This window comes from Cyprinodon variegatus, unplaced genomic scaffold (assembly GCF_000732505.1).
Source record: "Cyprinodon variegatus isolate N-32 unplaced genomic scaffold, C_variegatus-1.0 Scaffold174, whole genome shotgun sequence".
Classification (NCBI taxonomy): Eukaryota; Metazoa; Chordata; class Actinopteri; order Cyprinodontiformes; family Cyprinodontidae; genus Cyprinodon; species Cyprinodon variegatus.
In genome coordinates this window covers 377768-397660 of record NW_015150627.1, presented here as the reverse complement: position 1 = coordinate 397660, position 19893 = coordinate 377768, and the positions used below count along the sequence as shown (strand labels likewise).

The 19893-nt window shown below is 36.0% G+C and overlaps 1 protein-coding gene across 6 annotated transcripts in view; it reads right to left on the bottom strand.

Moving 5' to 3' along the window:
- The window catches only part of fmnl2 (formin like 2), a 67692-nt gene extending 54596 nt beyond the window's left edge, over positions 1–13096 (bottom strand). For all 6 annotated transcript variants that reach the window (XM_015378534.1, XM_015378533.1, XM_015378536.1 and 3 more), the window contains exon 1: positions 12983–13096. In XM_015378534.1, the coding sequence (XP_015234020.1) occupies positions 12983–13096 (114 nt within the window). The remainder of the gene's footprint in view (positions 1–12982) is intronic.
- Between the last annotated feature and the right edge of the window lie 6797 nt (positions 13097–19893).

Sequence of the window (19893 nt, the reverse complement as noted above, 5' to 3'; positions counted from 1 at the left end):
AAAAAGAATTACAGAAAATCCTCCACAATACCTTTAATTATACTTTATAAAAAAAGTTTCTATATAGCTTATACAGTTTTATATACTAAGCCAAGCTGATCGGACATCCCTTTCCCAAATATTTCACACTTTGTGTGGTGGCCAAATGAACATATATTGTGAAAAACAATGACTTTACTCTGATATAACAGCAGCATCGCATTGTGTCATCCAAACACCGGAAGAACAGTACAGGGATGGTTTGGAGCAGCGGGGCGCTGTCCAAATAAAACGGGGGATGGAAGGAGACACAGAGGGACAGACCAGATGTTGGAAGGTTGCGAAAGATTCTGAGCTGAGGTGGAGTCCAAACTGGATTCTAGCTACGCAACTGATGAAACAGAAAACTGTTTATCCAAAACAAAACCTTTTTTTTTTCCTTTTTCTTTGAGGATAAACAGCAGGGTCAGAAATGTTTTCATCCAAACGCAAACATTTGGATAAAAAAACTTTAGACAGTGCTAAACTTGATCAAATATTCACCTTAATGGGTTTTTTAGGGAGGTTTTTTTTAGTGTTGTTTAATGTTCTGTAGCTGTTTAAAGTGTCAAATTAAAACAACATTTTAAAACACAACACTTAGCTGGCATTTCTCAGAGCTTACTTTTCGGATAAGGTTTTGTTTTATCAAAGAAGGGTTGGACAATCATTCAATATACATCACAACAAAATCTTATTTAATAGCAAAGATATGGCTTTTCTGATTCTTTTCCCATAAAAATTACCTTCTATGAATCATCCCCGACTGGTTTTCTAGTTTTATGGGCTTTTTTATAAATGGTAAATATTTTTATTGGAAGATAATTATCATATGTTTGTACAACCAACTGTTGTGGGAACTCCTTAATATTTCTAAAGTCCAAACCTACCAATAAAGTATTAAACTCTGCATCAAAAGTGCTTTATTTATACTTGGAAGAATACCTGTGGATGTACCATTTTTCCTTTACTCGTCTGTTTTTTATTCAATACTTGTTTGACGGTCTTATTTTCTATTATAAGGGTCATCTCTATTGAAAAACTGCATTAACTTAATGAAATAAATTTCTACTTGGGATTAAACTATAAATTCCCAATGTAAATAAATAAACCATAAGGAATTTTGACAGTCGATTTGTTGTTTTTTCCCACTCCAATAAAACAAGTTTTAACTTATAAAGGTAATATGACATTTTTGATTTTTTTGGGGGGGGGGTTACGACACAACCATGTAGAATACAACCAGCTTAAACGATACATATGTACATAGCTGAAATAAATATGATTAAATTTATTATTAAAGTAAATGAGTCTGAGATTAAATAATAATTAAATAACCATTTATTTATGCAATAAATCATTAATTAATTAAACATACCATCACAAATGGAATAGGCAACTAGATAACTGCATTCCCCATAAAATAAATAAATGAGCTATAAAATTATCAAATATGCATTTTAAATAATGACACTACATATATATATTTCATTATTTTACTCTGTATTTATTTATTTCATGGTTTCTGTGCAGCACTCAGATTATGAAACAATTTAGACATTTTCAACTTGACTCATCAAACTCAGTGGGTGGGATTAGTGTAGCTTTGACACTGATCTATGATTGGCTGCTTTGCACTGAGCAAGTCAGGGCAATTTTTCCATGTTTGCTGCAACTCTGAGATTAACTCTGAGATATAAAATATCACTAGGAAGTTCACAAACTACTCTGAGTTTTTCATTGCATTAAATAATATTGCTTTCAATAAAAATTTTGAGGGTGCAAGAGAATAAGGACAGGAAGTGGGCCAAATATAGTTGAAAAGGTTTTGGCAGGTCAAAGCTTAAAAAAAAAAAAATCAGCTGCAACTGGAATTAGGGAATCTTTATGAAAAAAATAAAACAAAAAGTGTTGAAGCTTCCTGGTAGAGGTACGGGTTTTGATTCCTACAGGAAATAAAGGGATTAGAAGATTATCCCGTTTCCCGAACCAAAGCACACATCCCTAACCTTTATCTGATTTTATCCAAACCAGAAACAGACTATATTAACAAACCTGCTGCTTGCAAAATACGTTTACAGACAAAAAAAATCATAGATCTCATTATTCACTAACAAAAACTGGATTTTTTGCTGAATTTCACTCGCAGAGGTAAATTTCTCCAATGTGAGATGAATAAAATTCTATTATTATTATTATTATTATTATTATTATTATTGGCTAAGGGAAGATCAACCCACAGCCTTGTAGCTGCAACAGAAAAAGCATGGTCTCCTCTGAGCTTGTGTTTTGTCGTTGGCACCATCAGAAAACAACTGGTCAGCTGATCTATGGGAGCGAGAGGATGTGTAGGGATGAACTCAGACAGGTAGGTAAGTAAATTAAAGGATTTTAAAATCAATCCTAAAATGTACACAGAGAAAGGATGTGTTACTTATTGTATATTAAAAAAAGGTTGCCACAACTTAATATTTTTAGTAAGATTTTGAGACAAAATACTCAGCTTTAGTTTGTATATTAAAGGTAAAAAAGCATATTATCTGTCCAACAGGTTTGGAAATTAGGCCAAATGGTATAACTATAACTAGAACCCTAGAACCCCATTTCTAGACACTGGCTTCCTGAAACCCTCAAATGAGACTTTATACCTTTATATATAACCTTTATATAAAAAATAAATCCACCAACTTGTTTCATTGTTGCACCCTTCACCCTATGACTCTAATAATAAAACAACAAACTAAAAAGAAACCAAGGTCTTTCAATCAAAAAAACACTGCTCAGATAACGCTGTCCCTGATGCCACAGCCTACTGATTTGTCACAATGACACAGACATTTAAGGATAAATAAAATTAAAGAACAGTTTGAAAGGTCAATAATTCAAAACAAAATAGTGTATGCAAGGGTTCCCACACATTTCCAAATCTCCAAATTCCCCAGTTTATCAGGATGGGTAGAAACCCTGCTCAGTGTACGGGTTCTCTGAGTTGGGTCTCTGTTGGTCTTTTGATCAACTTGAACCAGACTGGAAAACACTCCAACTAAAAGACCCAGACTGGTCTTTTCAAGGCTTTGTAAGCGTACACCTGCAGAAAGGAAAAACCCACTGAGATCGAGATAAATATGGGCAAGTCAAAACACAGCGACTGGGAGTTGATGTCAAACATGCAAGGACATTTCAGTTGATTGCTTCTTTATTTTTTCTTCTAATCAAAGTTCTGGGAACATGTTTATCAGCAACTGAATGAAGGTTAGATAAACTCAATAATACAAATGCTCATACTGTAATCTAGTGTGTCTGTGATCAACACAAGGGTGAACTAAACAAAAACCCCAAAATGTCAAAACTAAACTGAGAGTAACAAGACTGTTTTCAGTTCAGCCTAGCCCGATAAAGGCAGAATGAAAGCCAATCAGAACTCAGAGTGTTTCAAGCAGCAGTTTATCCGTGAATACAGTAGAACCTAACGACCAGTCTAACTTTACAAAAACTATTCCTATCTGACTGTTCCCAGAGCATTTCATGCTGTACTTAGTTGTGGCTAATTGGAGAGTGAGCATCCGGACGCTTCAACACAGCAGAAACCCACCAACACCCACGCACATGCACAGAAGGGTGCAAGCGGCGGTCTTTCATAGCCTGCCGGGTCTGGGTACAGTGCCAGGCTGCGTCTTGGGTCCCCCCTAGAATAAAAAGCAGCTCTGTTCCAGGGAGCTGACGCACGGGCATCAGCCACTGCTCACCCTCTGCGCCCTGGACAACAACCATTGTTCTCCTTTTTAATGAAGACTCGACATGGAAATGAAAAAAAAGAAGGTGAATTTAGTCCCTTCCTGCACAAAAACACTTTGCTCAACTCCCTTCTGATAATAAAAAGCGCTTAGTGTTTTAACAAGTCCCAATGTTGGAGTGTAAACACACTGATGGATCTTTTTCAATAAACTTTCCTGAGTGTTCGGTTCCCCTCATATCTTTCTCTCTATAGCTTTATCCAAAGATCTTGAAGTGTTCAGGTCTAGGGACTACAGAGAACGACATAGTGTCAGACAAATGAAGAGCCAATTTTTATCCCATTCTTAATAAAGTTGTCCTGAAATTTTAAATAACTTCCTGATTAAATGCATTTAAAGGTGCTGGACCTGAATCTGAACTAAGCCCCGCCCCTTCTCCCATTGAGAAGCTTTGCTCCTACTCTGCATGCAGATGATAACACTCACATCTCATGATAAAAGTAATGTAAGTAATCACTACAGCTGGGTTCAAGGCCAAGTTCAGTCCGAGGCGGTTCTGCAAAGCTTTCCACTATGAGCAGGCTGGTATAAGATTTACATCAGGTTTGTTGCACCTTTGTTCAATTATTTATATACCAGTAGCGCCAATTCACAACACACGTCATCTCAAGGTACTTTACAGTTCACCAGATCATACATTAAAATTGATTCAAAGTTTTCTATCTAAGGAAAACCAGTAGATTGCATCGACTCATTGACTCGGATGCAGTCCCTTACACTAAGCATGCTTGTAGCGACAGTAGAGAGGAAAAACTCCCTTTTAACAGGAAGAAACCTCCAGCAGAACCAGGCTCAGTGTGAGCGGCCATCTGCCGAGGCCGACTGGGGCTCAAGGAGACAGAAGCAGAGATACAAAAAGCAGCTGTAAAAGGCAGCGCCGTCCAAAAACACACAGCCAGGCAGACGAGCTCCGAGCCAGCTCCCATGTCAGAGGAATTGTTCATTCTTGCTTTTAAACTTTCTCTTCTCTTCCTCCATTTTGCTATTTTGCTGTATATTCAGTGAGAGCCAAAAGAGGTATTGCAACTTTCCCTTTGTAGGCCACCATGCTTCTCTGTTTACAAGATGCTCTGTGCGTGCACTTGGAGATAACCCGCCTCATTGGGAAACACTGTTAGTGGTGATTGGAAATTTTGGCAGAGAAAGCTGTCAAGTTAGGTTGTGCTAAAAATGCCTAGACTGCTGCATCTGCACAATCAATGAGTAATTTATTTTCATATAGTGACCTCTTCCGCTACTCAATATACCACTTAAAAATCTTTTTTCTTAGAGATTAGAATAAAGTCAGGTAAATGCCTTTAAAAAGGTTTCCATGGCTTTCAGGAGACAAACGAGCCCAGAGCATCACTAATCCACCAACATGCTTAACAGTTCAAATTGGGTTCTTTTAAACACCTGCATCCTTTCTTTTAATTGGACCCATTCAGATTGCTTACTGCATAAAAACTCACTCTTTGTCCCATCTAATTAAAGTGCACAGCTTGAGTCAAAAGTCCCAGAAAAGTAAAGTTAACTTTGAATCTTCATGATTCCTTCTGCGGTGAAATATGGAGATTTTCTTTCTGGAAAGATAGACATGGGGTCTAGTCCCAGCTAGAACTGGGATAACAATTAGGCACCAATGTCTATTCCCCTTTTTTTTCCCCGTTCTTTAAATATGTTATTATCATTATATGTATTTCTCAAAATGTGTTATTATTCTTCCAACAGAATCAATGTTTTTAATTGAAGGAAGGATTTTTTTCCAAATTTCAGGAAGATATTTTGCTTCTGAAATAAAAGATCTATTCCTTCTAATAGCTTTTTAAATACATAGCGCCAAAAGATACAGCTGTCAGTGCACATCATTGTTCCAGGTAACGGTGTGTGCTGAAACTGCCTGACTTAGTTTGATATTTGGCCATTTGTTTTGTTTCTTATTAATACCAGGAAGCAAATTCATTTTAGACATCTCACAGCCAGGTGGTACCTTCATTTGGAAAGTTGGAACACATCATCAGTTGATGCAGCATGCACATCTAACATGAATAAAAAAAGAAAAAAAACAGATCTGATGTCAGATCTATGACAGCTGAATCAAGCTGGAGATGGTGGAGCCTGGGAGCAGAGCGCAGGTAACCAGCCCAACCATTTTAGTCCCGTCAGCTTGACAAATGAGGCTTCAGTTGAACATGAAAGGCCACTCTTTTGATTAATCCAGAGAAGGTTTCAGACGCAGCACCCCACAACGCAAATAACCCCTGGCACTTCAGCCGCCTTCAAAACAAAGCAGCTTAGATGTAATCTGGACAGACTATTGAGAGGAACAACAACAACAGCAGCAGCAGCAGCTAAGCCTGCAGTACCCCATATGGCATTTAAACATGTAACCTCTTTATGTTGCCGATAGCACCAATGATACCCAGCAAACTAAGGGAGCTTTTAATTGTAAACACATAATGGATGTGGGGGCGGTTCATGCAGCAGCATGGCCTGCAACTTTTCCTCAAGCGTGATAACAGCAAACATACATATTGTGAGAAACAAAAGAATCAGTAACGTTTGTGTATGGTTGAAAACTATTTCACCTGAGCAAAAAAAAAAAAGGGTTTCACATTTTAAAAGCTCAATAGATAGTGTTCTCATAACGTTTGTATATAAACATATTACTTTATATACAAACTTTATTATTAGTGTGTATATACAACATATATTCTTAGCTTAACCTAAACTTTAAACAAGTGCGTGACCTATTGATGGTGAATAGTTTGGGTGCTTAGTCCAGACTTCCTTTAAAAGGGTTCTAGCATTAAGTCCATAGCATTTATTTCAAAATATCACCTACTACAGTTCACTGTTAATTTGTGATACAGGAACTTTTGTAAATGCAGACAAATCTCTAACTGTTTGGGTGAATGGATGCAATATATAAGGAAAAGTCCTGTGAATAAATGTGTTCTCTGTATTTAACAAGAGCTGCACATAATGAATATTTTCCATCTTAATATTCGAACGTATATATTTCTGTATAGTTTTGCATTATTTCTGGTCTCAGTTGATTGTTCTTTCTGCGAATGGCATGCTTTAGAGTCTGTTTACTCCACTTAATGTTTTACTGATTACTAAATTAAAGCGCATTACTAGTAAATTAGTAATACGCTTTGGTCATTATTTTAATAATGGATTTTTTAGCCCCATATTTAATTTTTTCCCATGCAAAGCAGTGGGCCGACAAAAGGAGTAGCGCCCGAGATGCATTATGGGTTTTAGGGTCTTTCTCAGCTGCAGAGTGATGGTCTGAGTGTCAAACCACAAGTCTTTCAGTCTCCTGATGTCACCAACTTATTGCTTATTACAAGGCAGCACTCCCCTAGCCTGAATGGATGGATGATCACATGAAATCATGAAAAGTGTAATGGATTCAAGGAAGAGATACACTGATTAATAAATGGGACACAGAATAAACTTTAGGAGTTAATCTATTTCTTACCACTCTTTGTAAATTTTTACTCAGAACTACAAAAAAAAAATACATTTGGACAAGCATTTGGGTTTTAAAGACTTTCCAAGGCTGATCAAGATTCCACACAGAAAATAAATGGTCCAAGAAGGAAAGAATAAAAAAAGAAATTAGACCGAAAGAAAGATAGAGACAGAAAGAAAGATAGAGAGAGAACGAAAGAAACAAAAAGAAAGAAAGAAAGAAAGAAAGAAAACAGAAATAGTGCATTTTTAAATGTAATAATAACACAATATAAAGGTTTTTTTCATTCTGTTCACTGAAAGAATCACTTCACCCTTTCTAGACGTACATCATCCATACTATAGCAACGAAAAGAGTTACAGACTACCATTTAAAGTCTCATATGGTTTACCTTAGAGGCCCCATCCAGGCATTAAAGGGAATAATACATCCTCTTTTAAGTCTGTGCTTTAAGGCTGCTGCCCTACTTCTCATTTCATTCTTATTTTGTGCATCATTTAGCTATTTTTTATATGTGAAAACCATAAAAAAAACAGTCTGAGTCTTTTTTTAACCCACAGAGGATGTTGCCGTATTTTTACTCTAGACTTTTCTTCCACATCCCCCTAAATGTGAGGCATGAGAGCCAGCAAGCTGAACCTTAAAACTCTCATGAAATAAATCATAAATGAACAGATCTTCTAACCTTCATTAGAGCAGTTCCAAATGTAAACTGTTCAGGCCGACTGTGCATGTAAATAACAGACTATTTGGGTTAAAGCTTTCACTGACTTCATGGCCAAGGTCACATGTGACTAAAAAACTTTGTCTCTTGTGCTTCACAAAAAAAGGGGAAACTCCAGGGATACAAAAGATTGACTTTAAGGGTTTTTTTAATTTATTTTGATGAATATGCAGGCTTGAAAAAAATCGTATCCAGGAGTGAGTCTGTTAAACTTTAACCTGCTGAAGCTTTTTAGGTGTCCTTTGGAGTTACAAGGCAGAACAGCATCCGTTCCGACGGTTAATACTTAAATTGCTTTTTAAACAAGCTGTGAAAATGTATAAACTGAACTTTAATCGCATATTTAAAAGGCTCCTACTCCCTACTGGTGTCAAAAAATGAGTACCGGTAAGCTGTTTATTTTTGTGATAAAGGAAATAAAACTTCAGTGTGACAGACTCAGTCTAAAACTTGGAGCTATTATTACTAAGTTGGTCTAATTTAAACCAAAGTTGTGCAGATATAGACCTGCTGCTTAAGCTAACTATCTGTGATGTAGCTAAATTATAAAACACCCTTTAAACAGAAACTATTCAGAAGGGAAGAGCCATGATATCCAACATGGATTGTCCATGTTTCTCTTCTATTAAAAAAAAAAAAAGACTATAATAAACAGCTAGGGCTGAACGATTTAACCAAAAACCAAAATTGTGATTATTTTTAACCAATGTTGTCATTTTATTACGATTTTTATGTAGATGCTGCAGTTCAGGTTTTTAACACTGATCTCTATTTATTCACTGGATTACTGACTGCCCCCAAAAAACGTGAAGCCACCATCCGCCATGCTGGTACTCCCCACTCCCACAGCGACTGCCGGATGTAGGACGTCGTTTCACAGGTAATTTCACTTTCAGTGTCCGCATACATACATGTATGTATATTTTTTTTTTTCAAATTATCCGATTTTTGTTGCAACTGAGAGCAAAAAGCAAAATATGAACTTAATATTGCCTGTCATTTTACCAATTTATGTGATTTTGCTAGGGTAGAAACTGAAGCTCTGTTGAGTTATTAAATTGGTTCATTAATTTAGCTCTATTGTAAATCTACGTCACATTTAAAGGCTAATGCACAAATATATAAATGTATATAGCATCATGCATGCACAATCTGCAAATAGAAAAATAACAGACATGTAGTTGTAATTTAGTCTTTATGTAAAACATTAAAATTATATGCAAGATGTAATTACCGTAACAATGTCATCAATACATGCATATTACATGTACATCATCAATTTAGCACTTTTGGCACATCTGTATTATTATGCCCCATTAACACATTCATTTTATTGCGATGGATTTGTATAATATGCTATATAACATGATTTATTGACTTCATAATGACTGTGCAATGTAATGTGCCTTTTTTTTGTTAATTAAAAGTTAAAGTAATCTACTTATACTATGAAACAGCAAGTGTGTGTCAAAGTGATGAACTTATCTTTATTTTAAAAATCTTAAAATTCCCCTGAAAATGAGAAAAAACATCATCGTTGTTCGATGCTGTAGGAGACATATTGTTTACATCTAACTAGGGAGTACCAATGTGGCTTCACTTCAACCCCGTACTACAAACGGGCCATCAGTAATCCAGTGAATAAATAGAGATCAGTGGTTTTTAACCTTTGTGTGAAACAGTTCTTACTTCTATCGTACATGGATCTACATCTAGCTGCAACTCTACCCTCTCCTGTGTGTTGGTTAACTCCCTTTAAGTATATTACCGCCACTTAATGGGCTGGAGGGAGAAATGTAGTCTTTTATTCTTGTTAAACGTAATGTGACTAAAACTGAGTGCCTCTGCAATTTGTCAATTTTGCTAAATTGTGATTATATTACAAAAGCAATTTCTTGCACAGCTCTATTAACAGGTATAATCAATGACAATATAGCGGCCACTAGTCAGGCACGCTAATAATGCATTACTCTGCGACATATATCACAGTAAATCATGAGTGAAATATTTAACGGGAGTGCAAAGATATAGTTATTTAAAGCACCTATCACTAACTTTAAAGATTAGGCAGCTATGTTGAATTTTGGGGTGTAAAACTAAATTAGAATTACATTTATTAGAAAAACATATAATCATGCCTTCTGATTAAAAATAATTGTTTCTAAAATAAAGAAAAGTTCACTACAAGTTCAAAAAAAGTCTATCTTAAAAGTGTTAAATCAGTGTAAAAATATTTCAAAATCCTAGCTCCATTGGTATCGTTATCGGTCAGAGCTTTATCTGATTTTGTTGATAAATCTGATTGGTGCTTCTCTGAGTCTAAACATCCAAGCACCATCTTTGGGTAATTAAATTATACAGAGAATTTGAGTGTCAAGACTCGAGCTGGGGGAGCCTTTTCACATCATAGTGTGGAAATTCAAATTTAGTGTAGCCTTAATGAGAAATTCAGCAGACCGTTTAAATGTGGCCACATAGAGCTGAAGTCTTTAATCCTGGCAGTTCCCTGCTGTGATGCAAGAGCTTACCAGTTGATCAGACCTATTAGGACTGACGAGTAAACAGTCCTGTCGCTACTCTTTGATCAACAGGTTCCAAGTAGAAAGATTAGAGAATAATGAGACTGATAAAAGTGCAAATGAGTCGGACAGATTATTAATAGCAGGGGAGGACATTAGGAAGACAAGAAGTGAACAACAGCCAATAATAAATGTTCCCTCACCAGAGCTGGAAGCTCTAAGGACAAAGAAGCCTGAGAGGGATCATGCTTATCATCTGCTCTCCGGGTCAGAGTCACACACGCCACTCAAAAGAGCTGCCTGACATCAGCAACAGCTGAGAAACATTAGAGTTTAAAGGGTGGTAACTAACACTAAACACCCTGATAAGGCTATAAATTCTTCTGACGCTGAATCCTGAGTTTAGGCGGGTTGGTTTGTGTCTGGAAATCCCCGTAATGAGGCATTCTCCAAAGAAGACTTTATGGATCCCGACCATTTTAAACCTACAAACTGGAGGAGAAAGAGGAGTTCTTGATGTACAAAATGGAAAGAACAAATAATATTTTTCAGGAAGTGTGTCGTCAAAGCTTTTTGTCACTGCCTCTGGCAATGAAAGACTCATTCACGTCTTACAAGCAGCACTAACACCCTAATCACAGCTCTGAGTGTCAAACAACCATCCCACTTCAACCTCAGAGGTTTTGTTACGTTTTTTGCCAAAGGGGTAATCTGCGTGATGTTCTAAATATTCAAATTTTACCATGAGATCTACAGCTTGCCTTGCAAAACAAAAGACACCCCCCCCCCCAACTAAAAAGCTACAAAAACAGTAAAAAAAAAATAAATAAATAAAAAGTTGCTTACTAAAGTTAAATCCTTCCTCTAAACAGCTGATGTATGAGAACAGGAGGCCAGGCAACAATCACGTCTGACCCACATTTTTCCAGCTCTCAAATTTCAACCTCAATGTTCCTTTGCGCAGCTCTATTCAGCAGGAACTGGAGGAATAAAAAAAAAAAAAAGGGAGACTACTTATCCACATCAATGGCTTACCTAATTATGGGTTGTGAAAAGATTGCAAATAACACTTTTGATCCCAAGCGTGTTGAGAATTTGTGCACACATGCTGCCAATTCAGACTCGCCATTGGCCATATGCAGCGACTGGAGGGGTTTTAAAAGTCCATTCAACCTTGCAAGATAATTGTTGATAGATCAGCTTGCACTTTATGACGTGACAAGAGTTGTTTTTGCAAAGCCCTGACATGCTGGTCACTTAAAACTTTAGAAGTGAGCCAGCGTCTGGACTCATAAAGTTGAAAGAAAAATGGGGCAATAAAGCGCAACTTTTCTTGTTAACGGTACGGTTGTCTGACATAGCTGGGAATTTACAGCATAAGATTTCTTAGGTATCCCCCAACCAACAATATTTGTAATATTTTTGGGGGTTAGAGAATAAATTCAACGTTAAAACAAATGCAGCAAAAACAATGTCATATGATGTTCATTGCCTCTAGGGAAAGCAGAAATGTTGGAAAACAATAATGCTACATTTTTTCACTATGGAGACATCATGTGCATGCTCTTCAGTCTCCATTTGAACGTTAGATTCTATAAATGTTTAATAACAGATTTTATCAAAAGGAGATCAGTGTCTATATTACAATCTGCTTTACTGGCCCTTGTTAACCCTGAGGAAACACATGGTTCTTCTAGTGTTAACTGAGTAATGTTTCGACTGATTAATTTTTTTTAAATGCTTTATTGTTATGTACAAAGTTATACTGAGTAAATCTTATTCCATTTGAGGACCTTCCTAGCAACTTTAAAATGCTTGCAATCCTCAAGTTTCCTTTTTTTTTAAGAGATAATCAGAATCCTTTAATCTGAACTTGTGCAGTTTTGTTCATAACACATCCAGGTGTTTGTCTCCACTGCAACTTATGCACTTGAAGAGTTCTGCTGTTGCTGAGAAATCTTGCATTTTACTTAATTTTATTATATATTTTGATAAAAACATCTAACATTTAAGTTGAAAGTCAAACTCTTTTGTTGGTTTTCCTTCAAACAGGATTTACTAAATATAATCATAAAAGAAAAAAAATCTAAAGTTAAAAAAGTCAAAATATTTCATCAATTACATTTGACATTTTTCATTATGTGATTTTTTGATAACTTTTAAGAGAAAATTTAAATGCATTTTTTTTTATAAAACTGACTAAAATATCTACAGTCCAAAAAAAAACACTTATCACATTTAAAAGTTTTCCAAACACAGATCTGATGCACTAACTTTAACATTTGTTTTCTTAAAAGCCACTTTTTTCCCCTTAGCAGAGGGAATAGATACCACTTTTTTTTTTTGTCCATGCGTGCAGGACAAACAGAGGTCCACAGCTGTCCTGTCCCAGAACACTGAAGCGTGGAGAGAACAAAGAGAGGAGACACATGCACACAACTTTTCTTTTCTCTCCTTTTCTTACCAAAACGTGTGCGAACCTCTCCTCCAGCTCCCCCGGCTCTGGCATGGGGAGTTTCAGGGGCATGTTGTGTCCCCTCAGGTCGCTGTGTTGGTCCATGCTCCCTGCGTTCCCCATGATTTCTCCCTTTTTTATATATAAACACCAACAGGCAGCAACTTTTTTTTTCTTTCCTTCTTCTTTACGCACGAGGAGAAAAAAATCCGCGCACTTTATTAGAAATATCCCACGCGCCCTTTGGTGTTCTGCCTTTTTATGCGGCTCTTATCAGGCTTCTCCGGCTCACTGCTTGTTCTTTAAAATAAAACACATGAGAGGTGGGCGGCATAACGCGGCGGGTCCCTGAAGAGGCATTTTCCACAAGGAAAGAGACCTGGGAGCGCGACTCAGTCCACCTCTCCTCCTCCTCCTGGGATTATCCGTATCTTTCACAATTTCGGCTTCGCTCCCAGTCTGCACAAATGACGCCGACCATGACTCACGTTTGTTTCGATCTCTAGAATGTGTCTATAATGACTGAGCGGAGGCTGACTTTCCTAATCCCTGCACTGCTGACCAGTTTGTTAAGGAGGAGGTTCCCGGAGCCCTTTCAGGGGCCAAACCTCCCACTTCTTATTGAGGCGTAGCTCCTAAGCCCGTAACTAGGGAAATGATACACGCGGTGCATTGTGGTAGTTGGAGTTTGAGGCCCAAAAAAAGCAACATTGGCGCCACAGGTCAAATCAAGGCGCGCTTATGCCACATGTGGAGCTATCATTCCTCACCTTCACTAGACATGGATATACTTTAGTATATTCTGCTTTAAAATGAATCTTATTGGCCTACTTTGAGCTTCAAAGCTCCCCTCCTCACCCACAGAGGCTTAGCCAGAACATTTTTATAAGGGTGGCCACTGGCCAGGCAATGACCAATGTAGACTGAGGGGTGACCGAAAATAGATAGGTACCAAAACATCAGGGTCAATCTACACTGTTCCAAAATGAAAATTAACGAGCAAAATATCCATATTTTATAAATAAAGACAAACTATACTTTCCCACAGCCTTAGCTAAAAAAACAAATAGGTGAATATATTCAAACATCCGTGCTTTCTAGATAAAAGGTATAGTGGATACAGTTCTTTCAGGTTTGAGTTTTGGGCAAACATCTTTTCCATTGTCATTACTTACATACTTTTATCAGTAATCATTCTGCATAAAATTTATATTTACAAGTACAAATATCTACATAAATTGATTATTTAATAAGTTTATATTAAAATGATTATTTATCTATGATTTCACTAAAGACTCTTAGATGATTTTTCTCTTTTCCTTATAAAACACACAATCTATTTCTGCTTGAATTCTGTTTTCATCATCTTGAATGTTAGTATAATGATGTGCATAAGTAACCACAGTGTTTTTGTTGTCAAGTAATTGTTGACATATGAAAAATTTAAATGTTTTGAATGTTCCATTTGAGATTGCTGCTGCCACCATCTGCACTAGAGGGAAATACGTGGTAGGGGTGGCCACAGGGGTGGCCAATGATTGGCCCCGCCCCTGCTCACCCACACTCTCTCCATTCATCTCCTGGTCGCAATCTTTACTCACTGTAGCAGCAACATCCACCTCTGCCTCTTCGGTTCTTTGAAGCTCTTTAAACATCAACAGAGGATTGATGCTCATAACATATCTATGCTGTCTCCTATAAGTACGCCTGTAGGAAAAATCTGTTTATCTAGTTATTCCAGAAATAATAAGTCAGTAAGAACTTTATTTCAATTGAATACAATGTCTTTGCCTCATGCTCTTTCTCATTAGAAGTCATTTGTGGATGATGTGCGATGGAAAAAGGTTTGGCTGATTCCTAATAAATTTCAGATAACAAATAAGATTAAAGAAATCTCCTTTATACTGATGCATAGAATTTACCCAGCTAAAGTCTATCTACAAAATAGATTCAAACTGAACATTGATACACTATGCAGCTTCTGTAAGAACTCCCCTGAAAAAGTGCTCCATTTAATTTGGAACTGCCAATTTGTTCATGGCATGGCAATGTGTCCTGGCAAAAATTATGCAGTCTGATCCAGGATAAAATTGATAATAGTTTTCTTCTGTTCTGGAGAGATGTGTTGTTTGGAATTGTAGCAAAGGATCCCCATGTTAATTCTACTGTGTACCTAATAAATCTGCTTCTTATTATGGCCAAATTTTATATCCATAAATGCCGATTTAGAGGTAGAATGTTATGCTTTATTGCATTTTTTTACGAATTCAAACAATACATTCGCTCCATCCAACATTCTGAAAAGCAAAAGGCAATTAAAACATTGTCTGTATGTGATATGTTCAACTTACTGTCTTAGATTGCAACCCCCTAGCTTGTTATTTCTTTTCTGTCTTTTCATTCCTAATTGTTGCTTGTCTTGTATTGCACTGTTACTAAGACCAATCCAAGTGTACTTTTCTACATATTTTAGGTTGTTGATCCCATGTAGTCAAGACAATGTGTAATTGTCTGTAAAGTCACTAAGTGCAATAAAGATTTCTTTAAAAAGAAAAAAAAAATCTACAGTTCTTTGAAAGAACATTTTTATTTTGGGAAGTTTTTTTCCTTTTTTCCGGCGGTTTTTTGTTTTTTTTTTTTTGGATTTGGTTTAGTTCCTTTTTTTTGGGTTCCTTTTTGGTTACCCCTTGTTCGTTACGGTTTTTGTTTTAATCTTCCCCCCTGGATTACCCATAATTTCAAGCAGTAGCGTAAAAAATTTAATACTCAAATATATCCCTTTTAAGATCTTTATTGTGGTTTGAAGCATATTATAGGAGTGTATTTTTTTTACCAACCGTCTAATGAACTATACACAGTTATTAACACTGTAATTAAAAGTACCACTGTCTGCTTTTCAACACCATCATGTTGAAATCTGTCATGTGTTGGGATATAAACAAGGTCCGGTCAGATGAACTACTATCAGGTAGGTTTAAGATGAATTTTTCACACCACGACGTTTGCAAAGAGACGTCCTAGTCCACAATTACGTAGGGGGCTTACCAGGTGTCAGGGGGCCCCTAAGGAACTGCAGTCTCTGCTTACTGATAGTTACGCCATTGGCCACGCCTACCATTTTTTTCTCTCAAGTAGAATATTCAAAACATTTTAATTTCATATATATTAACAGTTACTTGACAACAAAAACACTGTTGTTATTATGCACATCAATATACCAACATTAGAGATGATTAGTACAGAATTAATGCTCTTTCAGATCTAGATTTTGTGTTATATGCCATAAAGAGAAAATAATGTGTCTTTGCAAGTCATCTAAGAGTCTTCAGTGAAATCATAGATACTGTAAATAACTATTTTAATAAAAACCTAAAAAAAATATCAATTTATGCAGATATTTGTACTTGTAAATATCAATTTAATGTAGAATGATATTGATAAAAGTAGGTAAGTAATGACGATGGAAAAGATGTTTGCTCCAGAATGCAGACTTCACAGAATTGTATCCAATATAGCTTTTATCTAGAAAGATGTTTAAATATATGCATCTATTTGTTAGCAAAGGCTGTAGGAAACTATAGTTTGTCTTTTTTTAGGAATATGGACATTGTGCTTGTTCCTGTTGGAACAGTGTAGCTTGACCGCGAGGTTTTGGTGCCTATCCACTTACGGCCACCCCTCATTATATATTGGTTATTTCCTGGCCACCCTTATAAACATTTTCTGGCTACGCCTCTGGCTTATGCACCAATGAAATGGTTTATAGTGTCAATAAAATGCATCAAAAATGCAACAAATCATTTTCTTGTTTTCTTTTAATTCCATATAGGAAGCAGCTCTTAAACTCCATTTATATTAACACAAAACCAAAAATGCTAGAACTTCTAGTTTCAAAAGCTGTAAACTTATGACTGCAAAAAATTCTAGATTTCGTGGATTTGTCTTGATTTTTTTTTTTCTTATGTCTTATAAATTTCCCATTGAAAGTTTTGTTCTTGAAAGTCTGTTTAGCTCTTTTTTCCTAGTTGAAGACGCTAAGAAGATTCATGTCATCAGGGGCGGAGCTAGATAGGGGGCAGGAGGGGGGCATGGACCTTCTCTAGGTTAAATCCTTTTTTTTCTCCTTTTTTTTTTTAAAGAAATAGTTTCTCTGCTTGGTTGTCCTGGTTGGTTGTCCTGATGCAACAATTTGATGCAGTTTGAAGCTTCCTTAGAGATGTATTTATAAACTATATTTAAATGAACACATAAATTTCTAATTAAAACTGGATTGCATTGAACTGTATGTAAAAAATTAAATACTTTGTCATTTTACCAGGTGGGATTACAACAATAAATTTATATAATAAAATCATTAATCTGGAAGACTTATTTAGCTCCACTAGTTTAAAAGCTGAAATGTTATCTGTTGTAATATTTGATTGTGATTACAAGATAAAATATAACTTCATGAAAGCTTATTAGAGCAAAAATAAGTTTTAAGTTTAAAAAAATGTATTTGCAGCTAAGTTTCGTTTAGTAAGTTCTCCATTTATCTGCAGAGATATATTCCAGGCATTGCCTCTTTCTATAAAGCCTTTTGTGAGGCACTCCAAAGACAAACACTCTTCTTTTGTTATTTGTCTTCAAGATCCATGACATGCATCATGGAGAACTCTGAGCTGTTTTTCAGGGAGGGGTCTGGCTTCTTACTCTAGAACGTGACATCAGCTCACACAGATCTGGAGATAATCCAGAAGTTCTCCAGATGCACAGTGGTTTCATTCAGGCTGTTTGACTGATTCCACAGAGGTGGGCGTCACATCCGAGCTTAGCTCACTGAAGATGGGAAACACAGCTGACTGAGCTCATAAAATCATTACAAGTTCCTGCTCCAAAGGATGTTTACCGACTGAATTCCCATTCCAGCATCATGAGCACTTCATGAACTTTATCAACCTTACATTTAAAATAAAATAGTTGTTACAGATGTTACAGAAATGCAGATTTTTTTTATTATTGAGAAAATGAAATTGGTATATTTAGACTAGGACTATTTTAAGAAAAATATTTCTCCAAGTTAAACTCTATAAATCTAACTTCAGAAAATAAGATTAAACTAAAAAAAAAAAAAAAACATTTCAGACACGTTAAAATTTTAACAGACTATAAAAAAAATCACAAATTAAAAAAAAAATGTTTTTAGCTTTTCTCCACCATATGAAACAAGCTGTTGGCAGCATCCTGCTTTAGGGATGATTTTCTTTATTGAGGACAAGGAAACTATGCAGAACTTTCTGAAAGATGGATGGAGCTTAACACAAGAAAATCCACATATTAAACCTATTGGAGTTTGCAAACAATATAAAAATAGATCAGAGATGCATCTTCCAAAGGAAAGATAGTAATAAGCTACAATGGTCCAGTCAAAGTTCAAACCTAGAGCCTATAGAGAATCTGTTCAGACTTGAAAAGGGCTATTTTTTACTCTCTATCCAATCTTTCTTGGGCAATTTTAATGAGAATAATAGCCAAATGTAATCATTCTCAAAATAAGAAAAGCCAGAAGAAAATACCACCAAAATAATCTGAGACATCTTTTCAAACATGTTCTACAAAGCAAGCATCCAACTGATAAATCCAAGATCAGCAGGAGGTTAAATGTATAGGCGGAGGGGGCATATCACAGCTGCATTCCAGAGCCATTTAGGGAAATATGGTTGATATATAAAACCTGTCTGAGGAAATATAAAATTCAAAGAGAGTGCCAAAAATAAATGGAGCACAATCAGACCTCTATGTGAGCAACCTCAGAGGGGGGGTTCAGTTGGCTGCTGTTCACTAACATCTGTGAAATCAAGTTTGGATAAATAGGATGAGGTTCATGAAGTTTGAGTCCTCAAGAGGAGCAACAAAGATGCTTGTTTCATTCCTAAGGCTGCACAATACACAGTTTGAAATGAGCTGAGACGGAATCAACCTGAGACATAATATCGCCCTCTAGTGTTTATCATTTATATTACAGCAAAATTAAATCCACAAATAATAATCTTCATTAGAGTCCTAAATAACCATTCCTGATCATTTACCTGGCCATGGATTATTTTAATTAAGCCTTCATTGATGGCTGCTGAATTCTTATAGAGAACATAGATCTCATAACTGTCTATTTCTTGCCCAGCTAGTAGCTAGAATGAGAATACTTATAATTGTGACATTCCATTATTAATATTTAAATTCCCTTTTAAAGACCAAGTGATTCATTTGCAATAGATAATGGGGAAAAATAGAAACACAAATATTTATTTATGGAATCATATCTTGACAGTATTAGTGGTTTGCACTAATGTCCACCATTTTCCTTTATTAATTACTAATACTTTTTGATGCTGGTGAAGATTCTCAGTCATGCAGGTCATATTCATTTAAAAAATAAAATAAAAAAAATTCTGCTGGACTTTGTTTCCAAGTTTGAATATTTCCCTTCCCATCAGGGAAGCTTTTTCAATTCAAATTGTGGTGGACCCCTTCGTCTCTTTCAATTTGCATGTTTTCAAAGCAAAAACATGGTTTTGATGGGCTACTGTATAAAACCTCGAACTCAACGCTTTTCCTAACATTTTGAATTGAAAAAGCCTCCTGGATGAAAGCGAAACATCTTCAAACTTGGAAACAAAGTCCAGTGGATGTTTTTAATTTTCTTTTTTTGGAAGTTTTTGATGAACAAAAGGAAATCCCTTTATGGTTTGTAGAAGACTCTGTATTCATTGGCTTTGATTTAAATCACTGCACAGTGTTTGGGATTATCCAAAAAAAAAAAAAAAAAAAAAGATTTTCATGGATTTTACATTAGTATTAAAGCATTTTTATAGTATATTTAATTAAGTGGGAATGCTTATGCATTGTTGTTCACTTTTTATTTTTCTGACTCTAACTAGTCC